The 19999-nt window shown below is 36.5% G+C and overlaps 1 protein-coding gene across 2 annotated transcripts in view; it reads right to left on the reverse strand.

Annotated features, from left to right (window-relative positions):
- VAV3 (vav guanine nucleotide exchange factor 3) overlaps window positions 1–19999 on the reverse strand; it is a 389657-nt gene that overhangs the window by 41755 nt on the left and 327903 nt on the right. For both annotated transcript variants that reach the window (XM_012466320.3, XM_021667516.2), the window contains exon 21: window positions 7316–7381. In XM_012466320.3, the coding sequence (XP_012321743.1) occupies window positions 7316–7381 (66 nt within the window). The remainder of the gene's footprint in view (window positions 1–7315; window positions 7382–19999) is intronic.

Raw genomic sequence — 19999 nt, forward strand, 5'->3', positions numbered from 1 at the left:
GGCCATTTACATTTAATATTAATATTCTTATGTGTGAATTTGATCCTGTCATTTTTACTGGTTACTGGCTGGTTGTTTTGACCATTAGTTGGTGCAGTTTCTTCATTGTGTCATTGGTCTTCACTATTTGGTATGTTTTTGCAGTGACTGGTGCTGATTGTTCCTTTCTATGTTTAGTGCTTCCTTAAGAAGCTCTTGTTAGGCAAGTCTGGCAGTGATGAAATCTCTCAGCAATTGTTTGTACGTAAAGGATTTTATTTCTCCTTCACTTATGAAGCTTAGTTTGGCTAGATATGAAATTCTAGGTTGAAAGTTCTTTTCTTTAAGGATGTTGAATATTGGTTCCTACTCTCTTCTGGCTTGTAGGGTTTCTGCTGAGAGATCTGTCATAAGTCTGATGGGCTTCCCTTTGTGGGTGACCCAACTTGTCTCTCTGGCTGCCCTTAGCCGTATTTTCCTTCATTTCAACCCTGGTGAATCAGACAATTATGTGCCTTGGGATTGCTCTTCTTGAGGAATATCTTTGTGGTGTTCTCTGTATTTCCTGGATTTGAATGTTGGCCTGCCTTGCTAGGCTGGGGAAGTTCTCCTGCATAATATCCTGAAGAGTGTTTTCTAGCTCGGATTCATTCTCCCCATCACATTCAGGTACACCGATCAAGCACAGATTAGGTCTTTTCACATAATCCGGTATTTCTTAGAGGCTTTGTTCATTTCTTTTCACTCTTTTTTTCTCTAATCTTGCCTTCTTATTTCATTTCATTGAGTTGATCTTCAATCTCTGATATCCTTTCTTCTACTTGGTCAATTTGGATTGAAACTTGTGTATGCTTCATGAAGTTCTCATGCTGTGTTTTTCAGCTCCATCAAGTCATTTATGTTCTTCTCTAAGATGGTTATTCTAGTTAGCATTTTGTCTAACCTTTCTTCAAGGTTTTTAGTTTCTTTGCATTGGGTTAGAACATGTTCCTCTAGCTCAGAGAAGTTTGTTATTACCCACCTTCTGAAGCCTGCTTCTGTCAATTCATCAAACTCATTCTCCATCCTGTTTTGTTCCCTTGCTGGTGAGGAGTTGTGATCCCTTGGAGGAGGAGAGGCGTTCTGGCCTTTGATGATTTCATCCTTTTTGTGCTGGTTTCTTCCCATCTTCATGGATTTATCTGCCTTTGATCTTTGAAGTTGGTGATTTCAGATGGGGTCTCTGAGTGGACATCCTTTCTCTTGATGTTGGAGCTATTTCTTATTGTGTTTTAGTTTTCCTTCTAACAGTCAGGTCCCTCTGCTGTAGGACTGCTGGAGGTCCACTCTAGACCTTGCTTGCCTGCAAATCACCCATGGGGGTTGCAGAACAGCAAGGATTGCTGCCTGAGCTTTCCTCTGGTAGCTTTGTCCCAGAAGGGTACCCACCAGATGACAGCCAGAGCTTTCCTGTATGAGGCATCTTGTTGGTTATACAGGGGTCAGGGAGCTGCTTGAGTAGGCAGTCTGTCCCTTGTCTGCCTGCAGAAGCACTGCTGGGCTGTCAGGGACTCAGTCCAGCTGCTGTGCTCCTCTGGCTTTTGTTTACACAGGTAGGTTTAGACCCGCCTCAACAATGGGGGACGTCCTTCCTCCCACTGAGCTCAATTGTCCCGGGCCAAGCTTGACCTGATGTGCTGGCTGCAAAACTCTCAAGCAAGAGGGCTTCAGTTTGCTGGTCTTTGTGGGGGTGGGACCCGCCCAGTCATACCACCTGTCTCTCTGCTTTCAGCTTCCCCTCTTTCTGGGGAGCAGGTAGCTCCATCCCACAGGTACTCTTGGTGCTAGGCAAAACGTTCACCCAGTTCTGTACCGACAACCTGTGGCACCTGCTGGAGCTGCTGCTCCTGTATGTTTATTCTTAAGCCAAAAAGAATAAACAGAAAAGAGAACAGGGCGGGGGGGGCGGGGGAGAGAGAGAGAGAGAGAGAGAGAGGGAGGGAGAGAGAGAAAGAAAGGAAGGAGGAGAGTGAAGAATCTCAAAATATTCTGGCTGTGGACTCCTTTGGCTTTTAAAAAGGCTGGAGATCCAAAAAGGACATAGTGACGTAAGATTCTAAAACAGAACAGGCAACTGATGCTGTTCCACCTTGAAGTGTCCAAATAGAGCTTTTCTCTCTTCAGTGGGTGCATTCTAACGTGAGGATCTAGGACTACCTTCTCAGCCATGATTCCTATTACTAAGGTGGGGTCCTATCCTTTTCCATCAGTCATGGGCCCTCTGCATTTTCTTCTGTGTACTATGGGTCCTTGTTTGGACAGTTACTTCATATTTAAGACAATAGATAATTTCCTTTTGGGAACTTTTTCATCTTTGAGCATATGATTACTATTTTTCCCTAATGCCATTTTCCAGCAGCACCATAATCAGTTAACATTGCTAAACTTCTGCTATGAACATACTGTTTTTAAGAAACATTTTATTGAGAATATAGAATCCATACGAACCTTATAGAAATGCTATTTTTATCCATACAAACCTTATAGCATTTCCATAAGGTTTGTATGGATACAAACACAAACCTTATAAAACCTTACAGAAATTCTTTAAAGGTTATAATACCTTTAAGGTTGTAATACAACCTTATAGAAATACCATAAGGTTTCTATCTGAATTTTAGCCACCCAGAATGATACGATCCAGTGCCTGCCCTCAAGTTAGCCATAAAACAAATAAACTCACCCTAGTACCACTCCTTTTTCCAAGTGTCAACTCTTCTCCTGAGAAGTACCCTTAAATAGTTTTGTTGTAATATTTTGTCCACAACTTGTAGTTATGTGTGGGAGGACTGGTCCAATAGGAGCTGTTCAACAGTTACCAGAAGTGGAAACTCTTGTTGATTCTATTACTGCTGTTGTTAGCTGGGTCTAATTATCAACTCTTATAGATAATCTGTCTTTTCTCTCATTTAGTTTTAATAGTTTGTCTTTAATGTCCTATAGTCTCATTATGATGTATCCAGGTGTTAATTAATTTTAATATACACTTTTTGACTCTCAAGATTAGAGTTTTATTATAGAATCTGGAAAGTTCTCAGCCATTGTTTATTTGAATATTGCTTTTCTGCAATTATCTTTATTCTCTCCTTCTATTAAATGTATTTGTATCTCATCACTCCAACTGTTCTTTGAGAAATTTCTTCAGATTTTTCTCCAATTTCCTACGCAACTGTGTCCTATGTGCCATCCATTAAGGCTTTCAATTACTATACCTGAATCTTTTTCATATATGCCTAACTATATAGTGCCTTGCTTTCCTCTTAGATTTTTGTTTCCTTTAATTTCTTAAACCATATTAAGTGTAACATTTTGAATTTTTGAATATTAAGCATAAATTTTTGAATCTAAAATTCAAATATTTGCTGTATTTGTGGGTTTAAGTATATATTTTATTGTTTCTGCTGACCTTGGTACAAGGTGATTTGTTTCTGCATGAATGTAATGATTCCAAATTGTGAATGTATGTTCCCTAGGACTTTCTGTATAAAAATCATTTGAGGAATGTGCACAAAGAGGCTCCAATCCAGAGAGAATTTGAATTTTCATTGGGAGAATAATCAATGTGGAATTTTTTTTTAATTATTATTTTTTATTTGAGACGAGTCTTGCTCTGTCACCCAGACTGGAGTGCAGTGGCACAATCTGGAATAATTTTAAACTACGTTTCTAGCTTAGAATCATTTAGGTAGTAGAGCTGGTATTAATTCCAGCCTTTCATCTAGATGGTTTTGGATTTAAGGTTAGAAATTCCCAGGGGAGATTGCTTTCCTTTTTGTTTTCCAATCCTGAACCATAGCAAGGTAGGCATATCACTGTCAGTGGGATGGGTTTTCTCCTAGTTTACCCACTAAGCGCTTCTGGAATCAGAGATTCTACCCAAGTTTACATTGTGCTGCAGTTCCAGTTTGTCTCTAGTTACCATATTGCTAAAAATAAAATTGACTCATTCATGAACCGCCTGTGTTTCCCTCAGTTCTAGGTTTCTACCTGCATACCACAGAAGTTTTGAGGAGATGGATGTGGCATATGCAGGAAAATAAATTTTAAGCCTAGAATGAAACATTCAGCACTACTCATAGACCCCTGATAAATAATATATCCCAGAATCAAAAGCAATACCATTTTCCAAACTTCCTCAAAGTACCCTGTCTCCTTCAAATTCTCATCTTTCTACTTACTTTTACTTAACTTGTCCTCTAGTTAAAAAATTAATCTGTAATTTCATTAAGCAGTAAAATTTAAAGTAGCTACTTGCTACTATAAAACAACCATATTTAGTAGTCCTACTTATAATTATAAGTTACTCTACAATTCTGTCATCTTAAAATTTCTGAACGTATTTCTCCTTCTAGCTACTTTTTGGGTCAGCAAATATCATTTGCTATGATTCTACAGGCTGATTTAATTAGTGTCTACCATTGGTAATGTCGTATATACAGCTAGGGACTTGCATTTGCTTTTTTACTCCTTTGTTCATTCATTCAGCAGTAATTTATAAAATATCTACTTTGTACTAGATTGTCCCTAAAATAAAACTTCAAATGCTAATTTGTATGCCTTATTCAAGAGGCTGTAAACAAAAACAGTTTCATAAACAGAAAACAGTACATGGTATATTTAGTGCTTAACATTCTTGATGTGATGTCTTTAGGTTCTTAAACTTCTTAATGTTAGGACGTATAATATCCTGCCACCTGCCTACATATATATATTACTACTTTACAGATAGGAAGCCTGAATCTTGTTCATACAAAGTCAAAAAACTAGATAATCATTTTAGCTTATCTAATTAAATAAGAGTTGTAGCAAACTTCAATAATCTTTCAAGACTGTAATGTAATCTAAGACAAAAAATATGCAACATTATAGAACAATGGAATAGAACAGCAAGCCCAGAAATAATGCCACACACCTACAACCATCTGATCTTTGACAAAGCTGACAAAAACAAGCAATGGGGCTGGGACTCCCTGTTCAGTAATGGGGAGAAACAAGATTATGTCCTTTGCAGCAACATGGATGGAGCTGTAGGCCATTATCATAAGTGAATTAACATAGGAAAGGAAAGGCAAATAACACATGTTCTCACTTATAAGTTGGAGCTAAACATTCAATAAATGGTGCTGGGATAACTGGCTAGCCATATGCAGAAGACTGAAACTGAACCCCTTCCTTATATCATATACAAAAATCAGCTTGAGATAGATTGAAGACTTAAATGTAAAACCTAAACCCATAAAAACCCAGGAGGACAACCTAGGAAATACCATTCTGGACATAGGACCTAGCAAAGATTTCATGACTAAGATGCCAAAAGCAATTGCAACAAAAACAAAATTTGACAAATGGGAAATTAAACTAAAGGGCTTCTGCACAGCAAAAGAAACAATCAAGAGAGTAAACAGACAATGTACAGAATGGGATAAAATATTTATAAACTATGCATCTGACAAAGGTCTAATATGCAGCATCTAAAAAAATGTAAATAAATTAACAAGCCAAAAACCAACTCTATTAAATAGTGGGCAAATGACATGAACAGACGCTTTTAGAAAGAAGATATACATACACTCAGCCAACAAGCATTTGAAAACATGCTCAATTTTACTAATCATTAAAGAAATGCATATTGAAACTATTGTGAGATACCATGTTACTTCAGTAAAAATGGCTTTTGTTAAAAAGTAAAAAAATAACAGATGCTGGCAAGGTTGCAGAGCAAAGGGAATGCTGATACACTGCTGGTGGGAATGTAATTTAGTTCAGCCTTTGTGGAAAGGATTGTGGCAATTTCTCAAGGAAATTAAGACAGAATTCTCATTTGACCCAGCAATCCCATTATTAGGTATATACCCAAAGAAACAGAAATTGTCCTGCAAATACAGATATGCATGCATATGCTCATTCCAGCAATATTCACAATAGCAAAGACATGGAATCAATCTAAATGCTCATCAAGGGTAGACTGGATAAAGAAAATGTGGTACATATATACCACGGAATACTACACAGCCATAAAAAGAAACAAGATCATGCCCTTTGCAGCAGCATGGATGGAGCTGGAGGCCATTATTATAAGTGAACAAACACAGGAGAGGAAAAGCAAGTAACATGTTCTCACTTATAAGTGAAAGCTAAACACTGAGTACACATGGACATCAGAAGGGAACAACAGACTCCAGGGTCTTCCTTGAAGGTGGAAGGTGGGAGGAGAGTGAGGATCTAAACACTACCTATCAGGTACTATGCTTAGAACCTGAGTGACAAAATAATCTGTACACCAAACCCCCATGACATGCAATTTACTCAAATAATAAACCTGCACATGTACCCCTAAACCTAAAATTAAAAGTTAAAAATGTGATATTAGAACACAGAACCAACAGAATAACAGCTGCTTTTCTATTCTCTTTGCTTTTGAAAATAAAGCTTGAATGAGTGGAGTAAATTATCCTATAGTGTACTTTCTAAAATCAAGGATGGCAAATTTTCATGTTTCTAACATTAAAAAGAATGTCCAGTTTAGAAATTCAGTAACTACTGAAATATAGCAAGCAATATAGTTTAAGGAGAGTTTTCCCCCCGTCAGGCAATCATCTCCATCATATTAGTAAAGGAATTTCATTTACTTTGGAGTCAACAACTTAAAAAGTTGTGTAGAAAAAAATCACCCCAATACCAACTTATGACATTAAAATCATGTTACCCTACACAGACATTTATCAGTATCATAACACACCAGGGAGTACACTTTAGGTTACATTCACCCATAATATTGAGTAAATGTTCATTTATTCTCCTTTTATCTGTGTCTGATAGTTTCAAAAAATTCAATTACGACATTAAACAGTAATGACACTTTGTTTAGACATTTAATTGAAGAGTTTGTGGACTTTTAATTTTCTAGCATGCGTTCGAAGACATCAGTTGAAGTGTAGTGTCACCCTGTAACCCAAGTGACTGGAAGCAGACCATACCATTCTCATTTCGGTGGGAAAGGGGAAACTTGTACAATGCTTCTAATTTGTAACTGTGGTTTATTTCTTCTAAAACCTTTTAGACAATTTAGTTTTCTAAGTTCTACTAAGTTAAATTTACCTCTTGTATATATTTTCTTAACATTTAAAAACATATTCTGACAATAGAATCATAATGATGATGAAAATGATAATTTTTCTAGAAAATATTAATAAAATTAATAACCGGCCTGGACAGCATCCTTTGTAGATTTTTGCACAATTTATCACAGCATCAAAAACAAAACAAAGCAAGATAAAATGAAGATACTAGTACTTACACATGGGCAGGGCTTGACAGCATCACTTGGAAAAAATCCAACCTCTCCAGATGCTAAATTTCTGCCCTAATGAAGAAAAAAAATGCCAATGTTAAGAACAAATTTACCGCAAATTATAACCCCATGATGTAGCATACGTAGAGTACTGTTGCTTAGGATTCTTAGAATTCCTTATGCATTACATCCAGTCCTGCGCATTAACTTACTGTGGCTCAGAAAAGGAAGCAAAAGTAGAGATAGTTTTTTCAGTTGTTCAACTTTACATCTGGTTTCAGGTCATGAGCATAAAATAATTCAAGTTTTTTTTCAATCTACCCTTCCATTTTGTTAGCTTTAATCTCTCTCATTCCTACAGAACAGTGGACACCAAAGTTTTTGACACCAGAGATGTGGGGCAAGGTGGGGTGGGTGCTGGGGGTGAGGGGGGTTTTCAGGAGAAAACCGTTTCACCTGAGGCATTAGATTCTCATAAAGGGTGTGCAAACTAGATCCCTGACATGTACAGATCACAGTAAAGTTCGCACTCCTATGAGAATCTAATGCCGTCACTGATCTGACAGGAGGCACAGCTCAGGTGGTAATGCTTGCTCATTGGTTGCTCACCTCCTGCTGTGTGGTCCAGTTCCTAATAGGTCACGATCGGTGGCCTGGGGATTGGGGATCCTTGTGTTAGAGAGATAATGGCAGTTTCTATCTTTAGCCTTTATATTCATTGGTACAAGCAGATAATATGAATTTTGTGAAGGCATATAATTAGCAATTCCATATAAAGGGATACTACTAGTCTAATAGAAGACAAGCGAATGTCTCTCTAGCAAGATGGTATGTCAAGATGTGAAAATAGAAAACAGTGTGATGTAAGTTTTAGATGATTTTCAGATTTAAGAAAAAGAAATAGGATACTTATTAACAGAAGAAGACCATTAAGATTTTGGAGAATAGATCTCTATTAGGTTGGTGAAAATGTCACTGTTGTTTTTGCTATGAAATTGCAAAAATACTAATACTTACTGAATCCTTGATATGTGCTAGACTTCTATGAGTGTTTTATTTAATCCTTGCTATGATCCTTTATGGTAGGTCCAATTACTATCAGCACATTACAGATGAGGAAAATGAGACATGAAGAAGGTAAATAATCTGCCCATGGTCACAAAGCTAACAAGTACAGAGCCAGAAATCAAACTCTATAAAGGGTTGTCTCTCTGTACAAGCATAATGGAGACTCATGAAGGACAGTGGGACATAAAGAGAAAAAATAGGAAACAATTTGACAATAATAGCTGAATTCTATCATTGGTGATGGCATTTCTTTAAAGGTGTTGTATGTTTTAGGAGACTTAAACTTGCACCAATGTGGAATATGGCTCCTAGATGGATATCACTTTTGGAGTTGAGAATGTCACGAGGGAACTGATACCATGGTAAGGAAAGGGATTGGAGGGGGAGAAACAGGTGCTGAAGACACTATTTAACTGAGTCTGTTAAAGTAGCCAGTGGATTAGATATGGGAAGAGAAGATGATCTGTTTTTGAGTTAAAGACTGGGAAAAGTGTGCAGGATAGAAGTAGGAGGTGATTAGAGAATCCATCCAAACAACACAGACTTGGATGACAGAGGGGAACCTGGAAATTAGAGCAAGGCTGTCATGGGACAAAATGTAGAGAGAAGGCAGAAGACAGAATTTACAGAAATTAGTGAAATGACAAGGCAGAAAGAAACTATCAGGAGAGAGAAGAATCAGAGACCTGGAAGTGATGGCAGCAGTAACTACAAGGTTGGATGAACTGTTTCTTTCAGTCAGCTGTGTTTATCAAGCGCCCTATGATGCTTTATTTTCAGCATGGCAGTGAGATACAAGTAAATAAGTATGATATTTAGGACTATACCCACTAGCCAGACCTTTACACATAAATGCACTGCAATGCTACCTGAATGCTGAATGCAGAATATAAGGGTGTGTAGTGGGAACCATACACCGATTAAGCTCAGAAGAGAAAAGAATAAGAATGCTTAAAAAAACAAACAAGACCTTTGAGAGTAACAAAGGAAATAAGTCTGTTTTTCAGAGGAAAGGCCAAAGAGAGAGAGTTCTGTAATGGTCTTCCAAAGTACATTTGAAGGTGTACCAACAAATTGGAAAATTATGGCTATTGTAAAAATAGTAAACTGTCGATTTCCACTCTTCTTCAGAACAAAGACAAAAGGCCTTTATCTATAGAATGCAGCGTACAGGAGAATAAGTGATATTTTTTTGACCATGTATGTTGGCCAGTGTAATACCATCTACTTTCTCAGAGCAAACCTGATGCAGAGCCCCTCATATAAATTGACACCTTCATTCTGTTCCTCCTCCAAAACTCAGTTGGCACATCAGATACTCTGTCATCTCTTCCCCAAGGAGCAGATTCCAGATTGAATCCCATGCCTGTTCTCCCACCACACTTTTCCATACCCTTGGTGGTACATAAATTAGTAGTACTTTAGTAGTATTCACTTCTAGTAGTATATGTAATTATTGTTCAACATGGTCTTCTCTATTAGTAGACTGTGAGTTCCTTGACATAAGGGACAATCTCTCAGTCATTTTTGTATAACAAGATGTCAGACACAGAGTAGGCCCTTAATAAATGTTTCTAAGGGGAGATATAACTCAATCTGATAGTTCTATGTCAACAAGGAGGATGGCCTTAAAGTACTCTTCATTAAAAAGGATAAAATACAGCCATGTGCCACATGATGACATTTCCGTCAATGACTAACCTTATATATGATGGTGCCATAAGATTATAATATCATGTTTTTACTGTACTTTTTCTATGTTTAGATACACAAATGTTATAACTACCTACAATATTCAGTACGGTAATATGCTATACAAGTTTGTAGCCTAGCAACAAGAGGCTATATGTGTAGCCTAGGTATGTAGTAGGTTATACTATCTAGGTTTGTGTAAGTACACTCCCTAACATTTGCACAATGATGCATTTATAAGTATGTATCATTGTCATTAAGTAACCCATGACTATATGTCACATTTTTTTTTCACACAGACAAGCATTGAAAAACGTTAAGCTGCCTGTTTCTACGGGAAAATATTTACATGGTGACATTCTTTCACCTGTCTTTGACATGTTCTATAAGGACAGTGTTGGGGAGTGCAATGTCACAATCAAGGAAAAAAGGATAAGGAACCAAAGATTAAAAGAGTAGAAAAGAGATGAATTTTTTAGCTGATGAAAGTGTATAGACTGGCATAGTTTTTCTTTCTTTCTTCCTTTGTAGAAACAGGTGTTCCACACAAAAGACATAATTAGGAACTGAAATCATGCTAGATGGTTGACGAAGACACCATGGTTGTATAAGAAATGCTCTAAAACTAGTTGAACATATAATTTTCCATCCAAATCAAGACCTTTTGAGAGTAAATGGGTAGTGACTGATAATTATGCCAGAACAAAAGGTATAAACTGAAACTGTTTTGGGTAAATAAGTCATCAGATATGACACATGGTCATCATATCAAAACTCATTTTGTTCTTTCTCATCTCATTTAAAGGACACTCTTGGAGGTCCTTCAGGAGGGAAAAAATTTCACTAAACAGGCTGCCAATGTCATTCTGAATTGTTTTTTCTTTAATGAAATGCCCTAGCAGATCAGGTCACATTCCTTAAATGGTCTTAGGCATTCCTTAGATGAGAGATAATTTAACTTGTTTTGCCATATGAATAAAGTTACAATTACTAACTAATTCCTAGTCTCCTCAGTTTTAGCTATGAGGGATAATATGTGCTATATTCAATAATTTCCACTTATTAAAAAGATAGCTAGCCTACAACATTTGGAGGATTCAAAACAAAGTAGTGTGTAGGAGGGGTTTCTTTGGTTTCTCGGTAGATGTGTGTGGGATGTACATTGGTAATTCATTAAGACTAATGGGTAGAGCAGCTGTTAATCCCCTACGCATGGATGAAATTGCAGACTGTAACTATGAAATAGACCAACTTGATATCCAATGATTTAGTGTATTTTATGTGATGATATGAGGGACCTTGATGAGGGACATGCAACTGAATTTTCTTCTTTACATTACTGTGTGGGCATTTTATTCTGGGTCAGATAATCAGCTTGTCATCCCTTTTATGAGTATTACAAATGCCAGAGATATGGAATCATCTTTTAGTTATCCTCCTGCTTGATATTTGTTCTGTAACTCCCTTAGCATCTTCAAGGTCAACTTGAAAACATTCCTCTCTCGTACTATGTGTCATCTGATACACCATACCGTGCTATCTTTATATGCATTTATTCTGCAGGGCATCTCTGTACTATGTGATGAGACTTTTGTAAATCTAACAGTACAGGTTGGGTCATTCTTATGAAATACTTTCTTTAGAAGGCACCTGAAAAAATAGCTTATGGGTAGTAATATGGTGAGAAAAAATGTAACTTTATAATTTTCATTAAATTACCTGGAGCAGACATAAAGCAAAATAATATTGAATTATAATTCATAAAATAATAATGCCTTTTTCCTGAAAAGAAATTTTTTTCCTGTAGAAAAACGCATCAAACTAAAATTATTGACAACTTTCTCTGACATTCCCGAGTATCACAAATATAAATGCATACTCAGGCACTTATTTATTTCTAACTGACCTTAGGTTTTAACTATTCTTCATTTTTCTTAAATAAGAATCCACACTGAATCACAATGAATTGAAACTACTTCAGGTTTGCTGATAGAAATGATATTCACAATCTACCTGTACAGACAGATACATTAAGGCATGCCTCATTTTTAAGCCCACAGACAAGGATGGCTTAAAATGACAAAGCTTATCTTCCAAAAATCTTAATCGTAAATTGCTTGGCTCCTAACTCTCTAAAAAAAGGAGAAAGAATTGCTTTGAGAAAAATACAGTGTCTCTTCCCTGTGGCTCATTTATCCCCTTAATACTACCTGGATTGGAGCTTTAATGCACTCCTGGAATAGCGCTGAACAATTTGAAACAGATGTGGAAAGCTGAATGTAAAAGGGACAGATTAATGGTTATTTATGAACGACTGGAAATTCTCCCAAGTTACAATGCCCTAAACACTCTCAACTTATGCACGATGGTGCTGTGGAGATTACTAAGTAATATATCACACATGGGTAATGGCCAGAGCAACTGTCACCCTGTCCAGTCACTTCCCGCTGTCAGAAATACACATGTTGAGGATTTGGGGAAAGAAGATGTACAGCGTGGCCATGAATTATGGGAATATAGGTGAATGCACTGTACACATAAATTAGTTCATTGATTGGATGGGAAGATGGAATGAAAGAAGGATGGACAGAAAGATGGACACACTATTTTTGGAATTATTCTGATGAAGTTTGTGAGGACACGTAAGAAAAAAAACAGAAAAGATGAGGTGATCAGGAAAAGACCCAGTCAAAAACTGGCCATTGGTAAGGAGAGATTTTTAATCACAGCTGCATATTGTAACCATCATCAGTTTGATATACATAAGGGATAGTTCTTGGAAAACACAAAAAGGCAGTATCATAGGAATGTGTCATCAGAAGAGCTTGTTCTATTCCTAGCTCTGCTAAAAAAAGATGTGCAACCTTTGGCAAATCTCAGTGGTAAAACGGGGATGATGATAAGATCTGCCACACATGCCTCACCAGGTGGCTGCAAGGATCAAAGATTTAACATGCATGAAACTACTCTGCAAATGCTAAATACTTGTTTTATTTTATCTACAATATTGCTTTTTGATTATTGTCAATCAGTTATTTCATTTCTAAGTTTTCCTTTTTTATTTGGACCATTCATGTGTTATTAAAATAGAAATGTCTAATCCTGTGTATAATCCCACCACTCTCTTTATATTTCAGTAAACTTGCTAAGCCACAAGAAACATAGACTCTCATATCACTTTCACCTGAACAGGAAATATTATATTTCTGATAGTCCATTCTTTTACTCAAATGTTTTCTTGGAAGTACCTATATTCTTTCATTATTAATTGCCTCCTATATGATGAGTAAGATATGCACTTTCTACCAGTGAACACCTTGAAAATTTGCCAAGCATATCTGCATATGGTTATATGGTGGTCACTACCATTAATTCTAAAAAAGTCATGTTCACACACAAAATAAAACCATAGCTATGCATTTTTGTTATTTCTTAGTCAAAAGGGGATATGATTCTTAACTGTTGTCCAATGTACAAATAGTGAAAGTTCATGAGGCTGTTCAAAAGACAGTCTATATTTCTGGCATATTTCACTTGTAAAGAGGCTGCCATTGGCTTAGAATTCTGAATAAGTCTAAGAAACTTTCACCTTGGTCTAGGATCTCTGAAATTAGATTTACCTTCAATTTTGTATGGGTTTATAATTGCATTGAATCATCAAAATATATGACAAAGTCCTCAATTACAGTTGATGGGTTTTCCAAGTCACACAAAATTGTGTTTACTACATCTCTGAAATTTTGGCAGATGGAAGTCTCAAAAACCCTTAAAAATTAAAACTTGTAAAATGTATACTGAGAAAAAAAAACCACTAAAAGCCATAAGCTGTATTTCTACACTTAGTAGATTTGAAATGAATATAACACTAGAACGAGACTTTACAGAGTGTTTTTTCTGTTATTCAAATATGTGTTTAGTGAGGTCCCTGCATTTCTGCAGTAAGAAAGGGAATCCTCTGATTATGGTTCTCTTAATGCTTTTTCTCCAAAGTCTCACTGGGTGGGATGCACATGATACAATCCTAAATCATACTCTTCTGACTGTGAGAGAGAGAGTGTGTGTGTGTGTGTGTGTGTGTGTGTGTGTGTGTGTGTGAAGTAAACAAGAGAATACCTTTAATGATAGAAAAAATAATCGGCAAGTAAAAACCAGTCTACATGTAGGTAAGCCAAAACCCACGTTGTTACTCAATACAAAATCTGGAAAGAACCAGGTTCTACCACATCTTGGTGAGAAGCCATATAACCAAAAAACAATCCAGGCTTAACAAAGGTACAGAGAAATTTGCTTTTCTAATACTGACAAACAACAAGGGAATGTTTTTCTATCCTTAGCAATTTTAATAAGTAATTACAAAGAAAATATTCTGAATTATAGCACCATACACACTAAATGCTCATGGCAGTATGAGACATTTTTAAAGAATGTTACTTTTCTACTAAGAACAAAAGTAGTGCTTTAAAGAAAAGGTTACTGACTTCCTAATATGCACCAGGCACTTTGCTACATACTAAAGAATTAAAAATGAATAGACTATGGACATGATCTTCAAGGATCTCATTCAGACAATGTCTTTCCTTAATTCATCTTTGCTTTGGCTATTTTCGTAATTTTTGTGAAATTTCTGAACAGGAAAAAATCCTATGAGGTGACAATTTGATATGATTAGGAAGTTGGGAGCCTGGGTTTTATTCTTAGCCCTCTGATCTTGAGGAGGTCATTCAACCTTTCTTGACTTCAATATCCTCACCTGTGAAATGGAGAGAATGACCTAAGGATTTCCAATGTCTTGGCTACCACCAAAGTTCTTTGCTTACATAAGCACTTTTGCAACGTCCCCACAATACTCCACTCAGTTATGGTTGGCCAAAAAATATTTGATCCACAAATTCTTAATTAGGGATAGTATGTGTCATCAGTAATCTTTTTTTTTTTTTTTTTTTTTTTTTTGAGAGAGAGTCTCACTCTGCCACCCAGGTTAGAGTGCAATGGCACAATCTCTGCTCACTGCAAGCTCTGCCTCCCGGGCTCAAGTGATTCTCCTGCCTCAGCCTCCCGAGTAGCTGGGATTACAGGTGCCCACCACCATGCCCAGCTAATCTCTGTATTTTTATTAGAGATGGGGTTTCACCAGGTTGGCCAGGCTGGTTTCAAACTCCTCACCTCAAATCATCCACCCACATCAGCCTCCCAAAGTGCTGGGATTACAGGCATAAGCCACCATGCCAGGCCAGTAATTTAATCTGATAGCATTTATTTACAGAAGACAAGGACATTTCAGTTCCTTTGTGATGTTCATTTTAACTCAGTGTGAAGTGGTCTATTTTCCAACGCACATAAGGGTTGACTTGTTAGAAATTGCATTCATTAATTCATTCTTCAGGAATTCAGATTATCATGAATAATTAAAATTCAATATATGTTATAATTTGATAAATTATTTGGCCTCAATTCTTAAGAGCATGTGCACATGCACATTCTACTGAAACCACTTGTGGTATCGAATCCATAATCATGTCAGATGCAATTCCAAATTCATGGCCCACTGAAAGTATTCTGTGATTGACACAAAGTTTTAGTAATTATGGCAGAATGTAGCTTATATGGTAATAAAATAATGGAAGAAAAAGGACCGCAACAGAATTCCTCAGAACTTTCCCCCATAATTATAATCCCTTACCCTCCAGAAAAGTAGAGGTAATACTTCCTTGTCTGAACTTCTACTTAGATGGCAGTATCCTCATCTATGTACATTATAACCTACATTGCTCTGTACCAAGTATTGGAAAAATACAAGTAAGAACTGTTAACCAAAAATGCCCATCTTGAGAATTAACAATTAAGACCTCACCCACTTTGTCAGGAGGCCTGCCAATTCCCATAACACAGTCTGTACACTTCGAAACATTCCTGCAAACTCAGTTTATGATCTATTTAATCAAAGCCAGTTGACAATCACCCAGGGAAAATGTTTCTTACAGACCTTTACTAATGCCTATTATCTTCTATAATCATCTCTCCCAAGGCCTCCCTTGTTCTAGTATAGTCACACGCTGCCTTTTTCTCCTTTCCTATAATTAGGGACTATGATTTAACTCAGTATTTACAGGCAAATACCTGTCAAAATCAAGGTCTCATGATTATAGGACATACTAATACCGACTGAGCCTCTACACTTTCACACAGCTTTTTATCCCCACAGCCGCGATTTCAATTCTGCCTTAGCTTCTACTGATTTTACACAAGGGATGGGGCTAATGCATCGGTGGTGAGAGGAAGTTTAGAAGAAAAGCCAAGATGAGCAGAAGGACACCAGAAAAACAAGCTCCAACGTTGCCTTAAAAAGTATCACTGCCATGATAAAATCGAAGTTTGAGACTTCATGAAGAAATGCCCTTGGATAGGAATCTGAAGGGAAAAACACTTACCAGTTCCCAGAGATGTGTACTGTCTGGTTTAAAACCCAAAGCAATGAGTCTTCTGGTGTCCGAAATCAGTTTCCTTAACCAAGGAGATCTGATTCTTTCTTACATTTCTGTAATGTTCTTATTTTCCTCTGACTATGATGCAGACAGACATTTGAATTTTACATCAGGAGGAAAAATACACAACTTTAGAAAATTCTATTGGAGCCAATATTCTTGTGTGGTCTAGAAAGGATTAGAAGTCTCCTTTTAATCTAGGGCAAAGGAAAAGAATTCTTTGAAGTGACTGACCTCTGAAGTTTCAGGGAGAGGTGTCAGAGGGAAGATCTACTAACTCCACTCAGCCGCACCTCCCTTCTCCAGTCCTCAGAGGGTTTCTGGGTGAGGTTGTTCATTATTGCACAGATCACTTAAGTTCTCAGTCACATTCCCTAGGCAACATCTGTTTTCTGTAAACCCCTATCTCTCTTTTTCCTTCCTTCTCCATCACTCTCTGTGAGGCATCCTGGGTCTTCAAAACCTGCTCTGAGCAAAAGGGCTCATGATTTTTACCCTGATAATTATTTAAATCAACAAATCCCTTCTGAATTGATCGTTTGCATTTTTATGTCTAATTATGAAGTAAAACATTTAATCTCTGATTAAAGAAATTTCAAAAACTGGGTACGAGAATTGGGAAGGCAGAATAGTCAGTCTTCTATGAGACCATATGTGCCAGTGAGACTCTTCACATTGAACAGGGGGAGAATGAAACCTAAAACAAAAACAAAATAAAGCATACCTTTCAAAATCATTAATCATTATAACCAAATACACATTTTTCTGCTGTCAATCTCTTTTCAACTTTACTTCCTATGATTCTCACAACCCCATGAGTCATTTAAGAATTAAAATCTCATTTTATAGATGAAAAATTTGAGGAAACAATATTAAGTAGTTTTAAAAGTATTCTGGGAGAAAAAAGACAAATTTAAATCTGAGAAGATGAGTATTTTAATGGTCTTTCAAATGACATCGTAAAGCATAATTTAATAAACAATTCATTTTAAAACTTGTAAATAACACATTATGGAGATCACAACTCTGAATAGACTTATTCATTCCAGACCTATGGACTGAATGCCTATTTTATTCTAGGCATCTGAAATAAAGCAATGAAAGCCATAGCTCTTTTATTTCTGGAGTGCTCTAACTAGGCAGGAAGAAGGATAAAAAGACCCTTAGGACACAGTATGATGGGTGTTATGAGAGAAGCCTTTTTGGTTCAGAGAAGACCTCAGAGAAGGTGACCCAGTATTGTGCCTTGATGGTAAAGAAGGATTTAGCTGACAGAATGGGGGTGAAAGGGAAAATCGAGGAAGAGGTAACATATATATCAATGGTTGAGATTTGAGAAAACAGATATCCTGTGGAAAAAATCCCCGGAATCAGTCCTTCATTTTTTGATTCAGCTTAAAGTGAAGAAAAAAATGCCTGTAAAAAGAGAAAGCCACTTGGACTGTTTGAAGACCACATACAGCAGTTCTGTGGGAAGTAAAAATTCTTGACAAGGTAAACCCAGACAAGGGCCAGAACACTCATCACCACTGGGTCTGGATGGCTGAGAGGATGGTAGCAGGGAACCCAGCATCTTGTTGCCCCTGGCCAAGAGCCCACAACCCTCCAGGTTCATTGCCTCTGAAATCAGCGTGACTAGAAATGCTTCCTTCCTTCTGAGAACCTTCAAGTTCTCTCTAAGCTCAACTTACTTTCTTTTTATTTTCTGTGTGACTCTTCCTGTTACACAAAAACTTATAAAGTGATGTTTTGTTTTCTGATTTTTCTACCAAAAAAGAATAAAACTGCCTTTAAAAGTGTGTTTTCCTTAGTGGTATTAAAAAATTAACTAACTCTCCTAAAACAAAGTAGGATGGTCTAATATATAGAACTAAAGTAGGGGACCAAAAGTCTGAAAAGGACGCTAGTTTTAATTCTACAACTGCCATTTTATAAACAGGTGATAAATTTGGCTCTTTAAAGTCACAGTTCTAAATGAAGGTAACATGATTTTCCATTTACCCTCTTTATGGAGACCTTGTGAATTAAGAGTGTGTGTAAAAAAATTTTCACTCCTTAGAATAAAGATCATGTAGATGCATGATTAGTAAGCGTGAAGTATCACAACTATTTTCTAAGTTATTTAACTTTCATTGTAGATAAAAATATATATTACTTTTGGCACTGATTACAGTTCTACTGCTTATAATTGCCTTTTGGTTCCAATTAGCTTACAAAATTCTCCCTGTGGAACATTTGGATATTCATAAATGACAATGAGGCAAATAAAATCCCATGATATAAGACACAGAATCCTCATTGTTTCACAGGCTTTATTCTAAGAAGAAAACACATATAAAGCCTCTATTATAATAGAAACCATAGATGACATGGCTTAATTTTACATTAGCCTGTTTCTCTGTCTTGCCTTCTCTTCCTTTGAGATAAATATAGTTTATCTTTTCTGGGAAAATAAAGTTTGTAATATGAACAACTTTCTTCCAGCATGAAGGATATACTCAGGAGTTACTAAGATTTTATTATCACATATTGCAACAAAGACTTAAAAGCAACATGTTTGTCATCATCAATTGCATGACATGATCATAATTGTCCTGTATGTTGTCACGCTCAGTAAAAACTATGCCTTACACCTGCACTAGAAAATGTTCCCCAAATGGCCAATTTCCTATTTTATATTCATTTCACTTGAAGGCAATTTTATAGCGTTTTCAAGGAAAGAGGAAGAAAAAAAGAAGACAAAGAAGAAAAGAAAACGCTGCCAAAATGAATCCTTCAATGCAAAGATTGAACAGAGTACATTTTTACAGCTCAATTGATAATTCATTGTTTGAAATAAGTAATAATGAAAATGCAGATTGCCCATTTATTCAATAGCATTAGAAATTACTGTTGTTATAATAATAATACAGACTAAATTAATAGCTATTCAAAGAAAGAAAGTTCCTGATATATAGTAGAGGATAATTTGTATTCTCTTGACATACAGCATGTGGAAAACATGACAGCCTACTATAAAATCTGACTTCCCACACTAATGAGTGAAGTCATTCACTTGCAAAAACAGAAAAAACAGGTTAGAAAGCACAACTTCTCAAAAGTTTCCAAATAAGCCAAAGCACCTAACTAGTACAAAAGACATTTTTGAAATCAAATACAAAGCCACTGTAACATCTCAAAAAATGTTCTAGATTTTTATCTATAGCTTTAATGCTAGCTATATTTGTAACAATATGATTTACAAAACCTTAATAAAAAAACTCAGAATGAAAACCAGGTGCGTCATTTATCTGGTGCTCTGATTATTCCTTATATCATGGTGGCCGCCAGGTTAGAAACTGGTTCTCTAGTTTCTGGTTCTCCCAACATGAAACACAGTCAGTCACATAGTAGGCACTTTATAAGTGTCTGAGTGGATGGATGGGAAGATAAAAGGATGGAAGAATGG

Source organism: Aotus nancymaae, unplaced genomic scaffold (assembly GCF_030222135.1).
Source record: "Aotus nancymaae isolate 86718 unplaced genomic scaffold, 86718_ANA_hifiasm-v0.15.2.pri h1tg000117l, whole genome shotgun sequence".
In the NCBI taxonomy this organism is placed as follows: Eukaryota; Metazoa; Chordata; class Mammalia; order Primates; family Aotidae; genus Aotus; species Aotus nancymaae.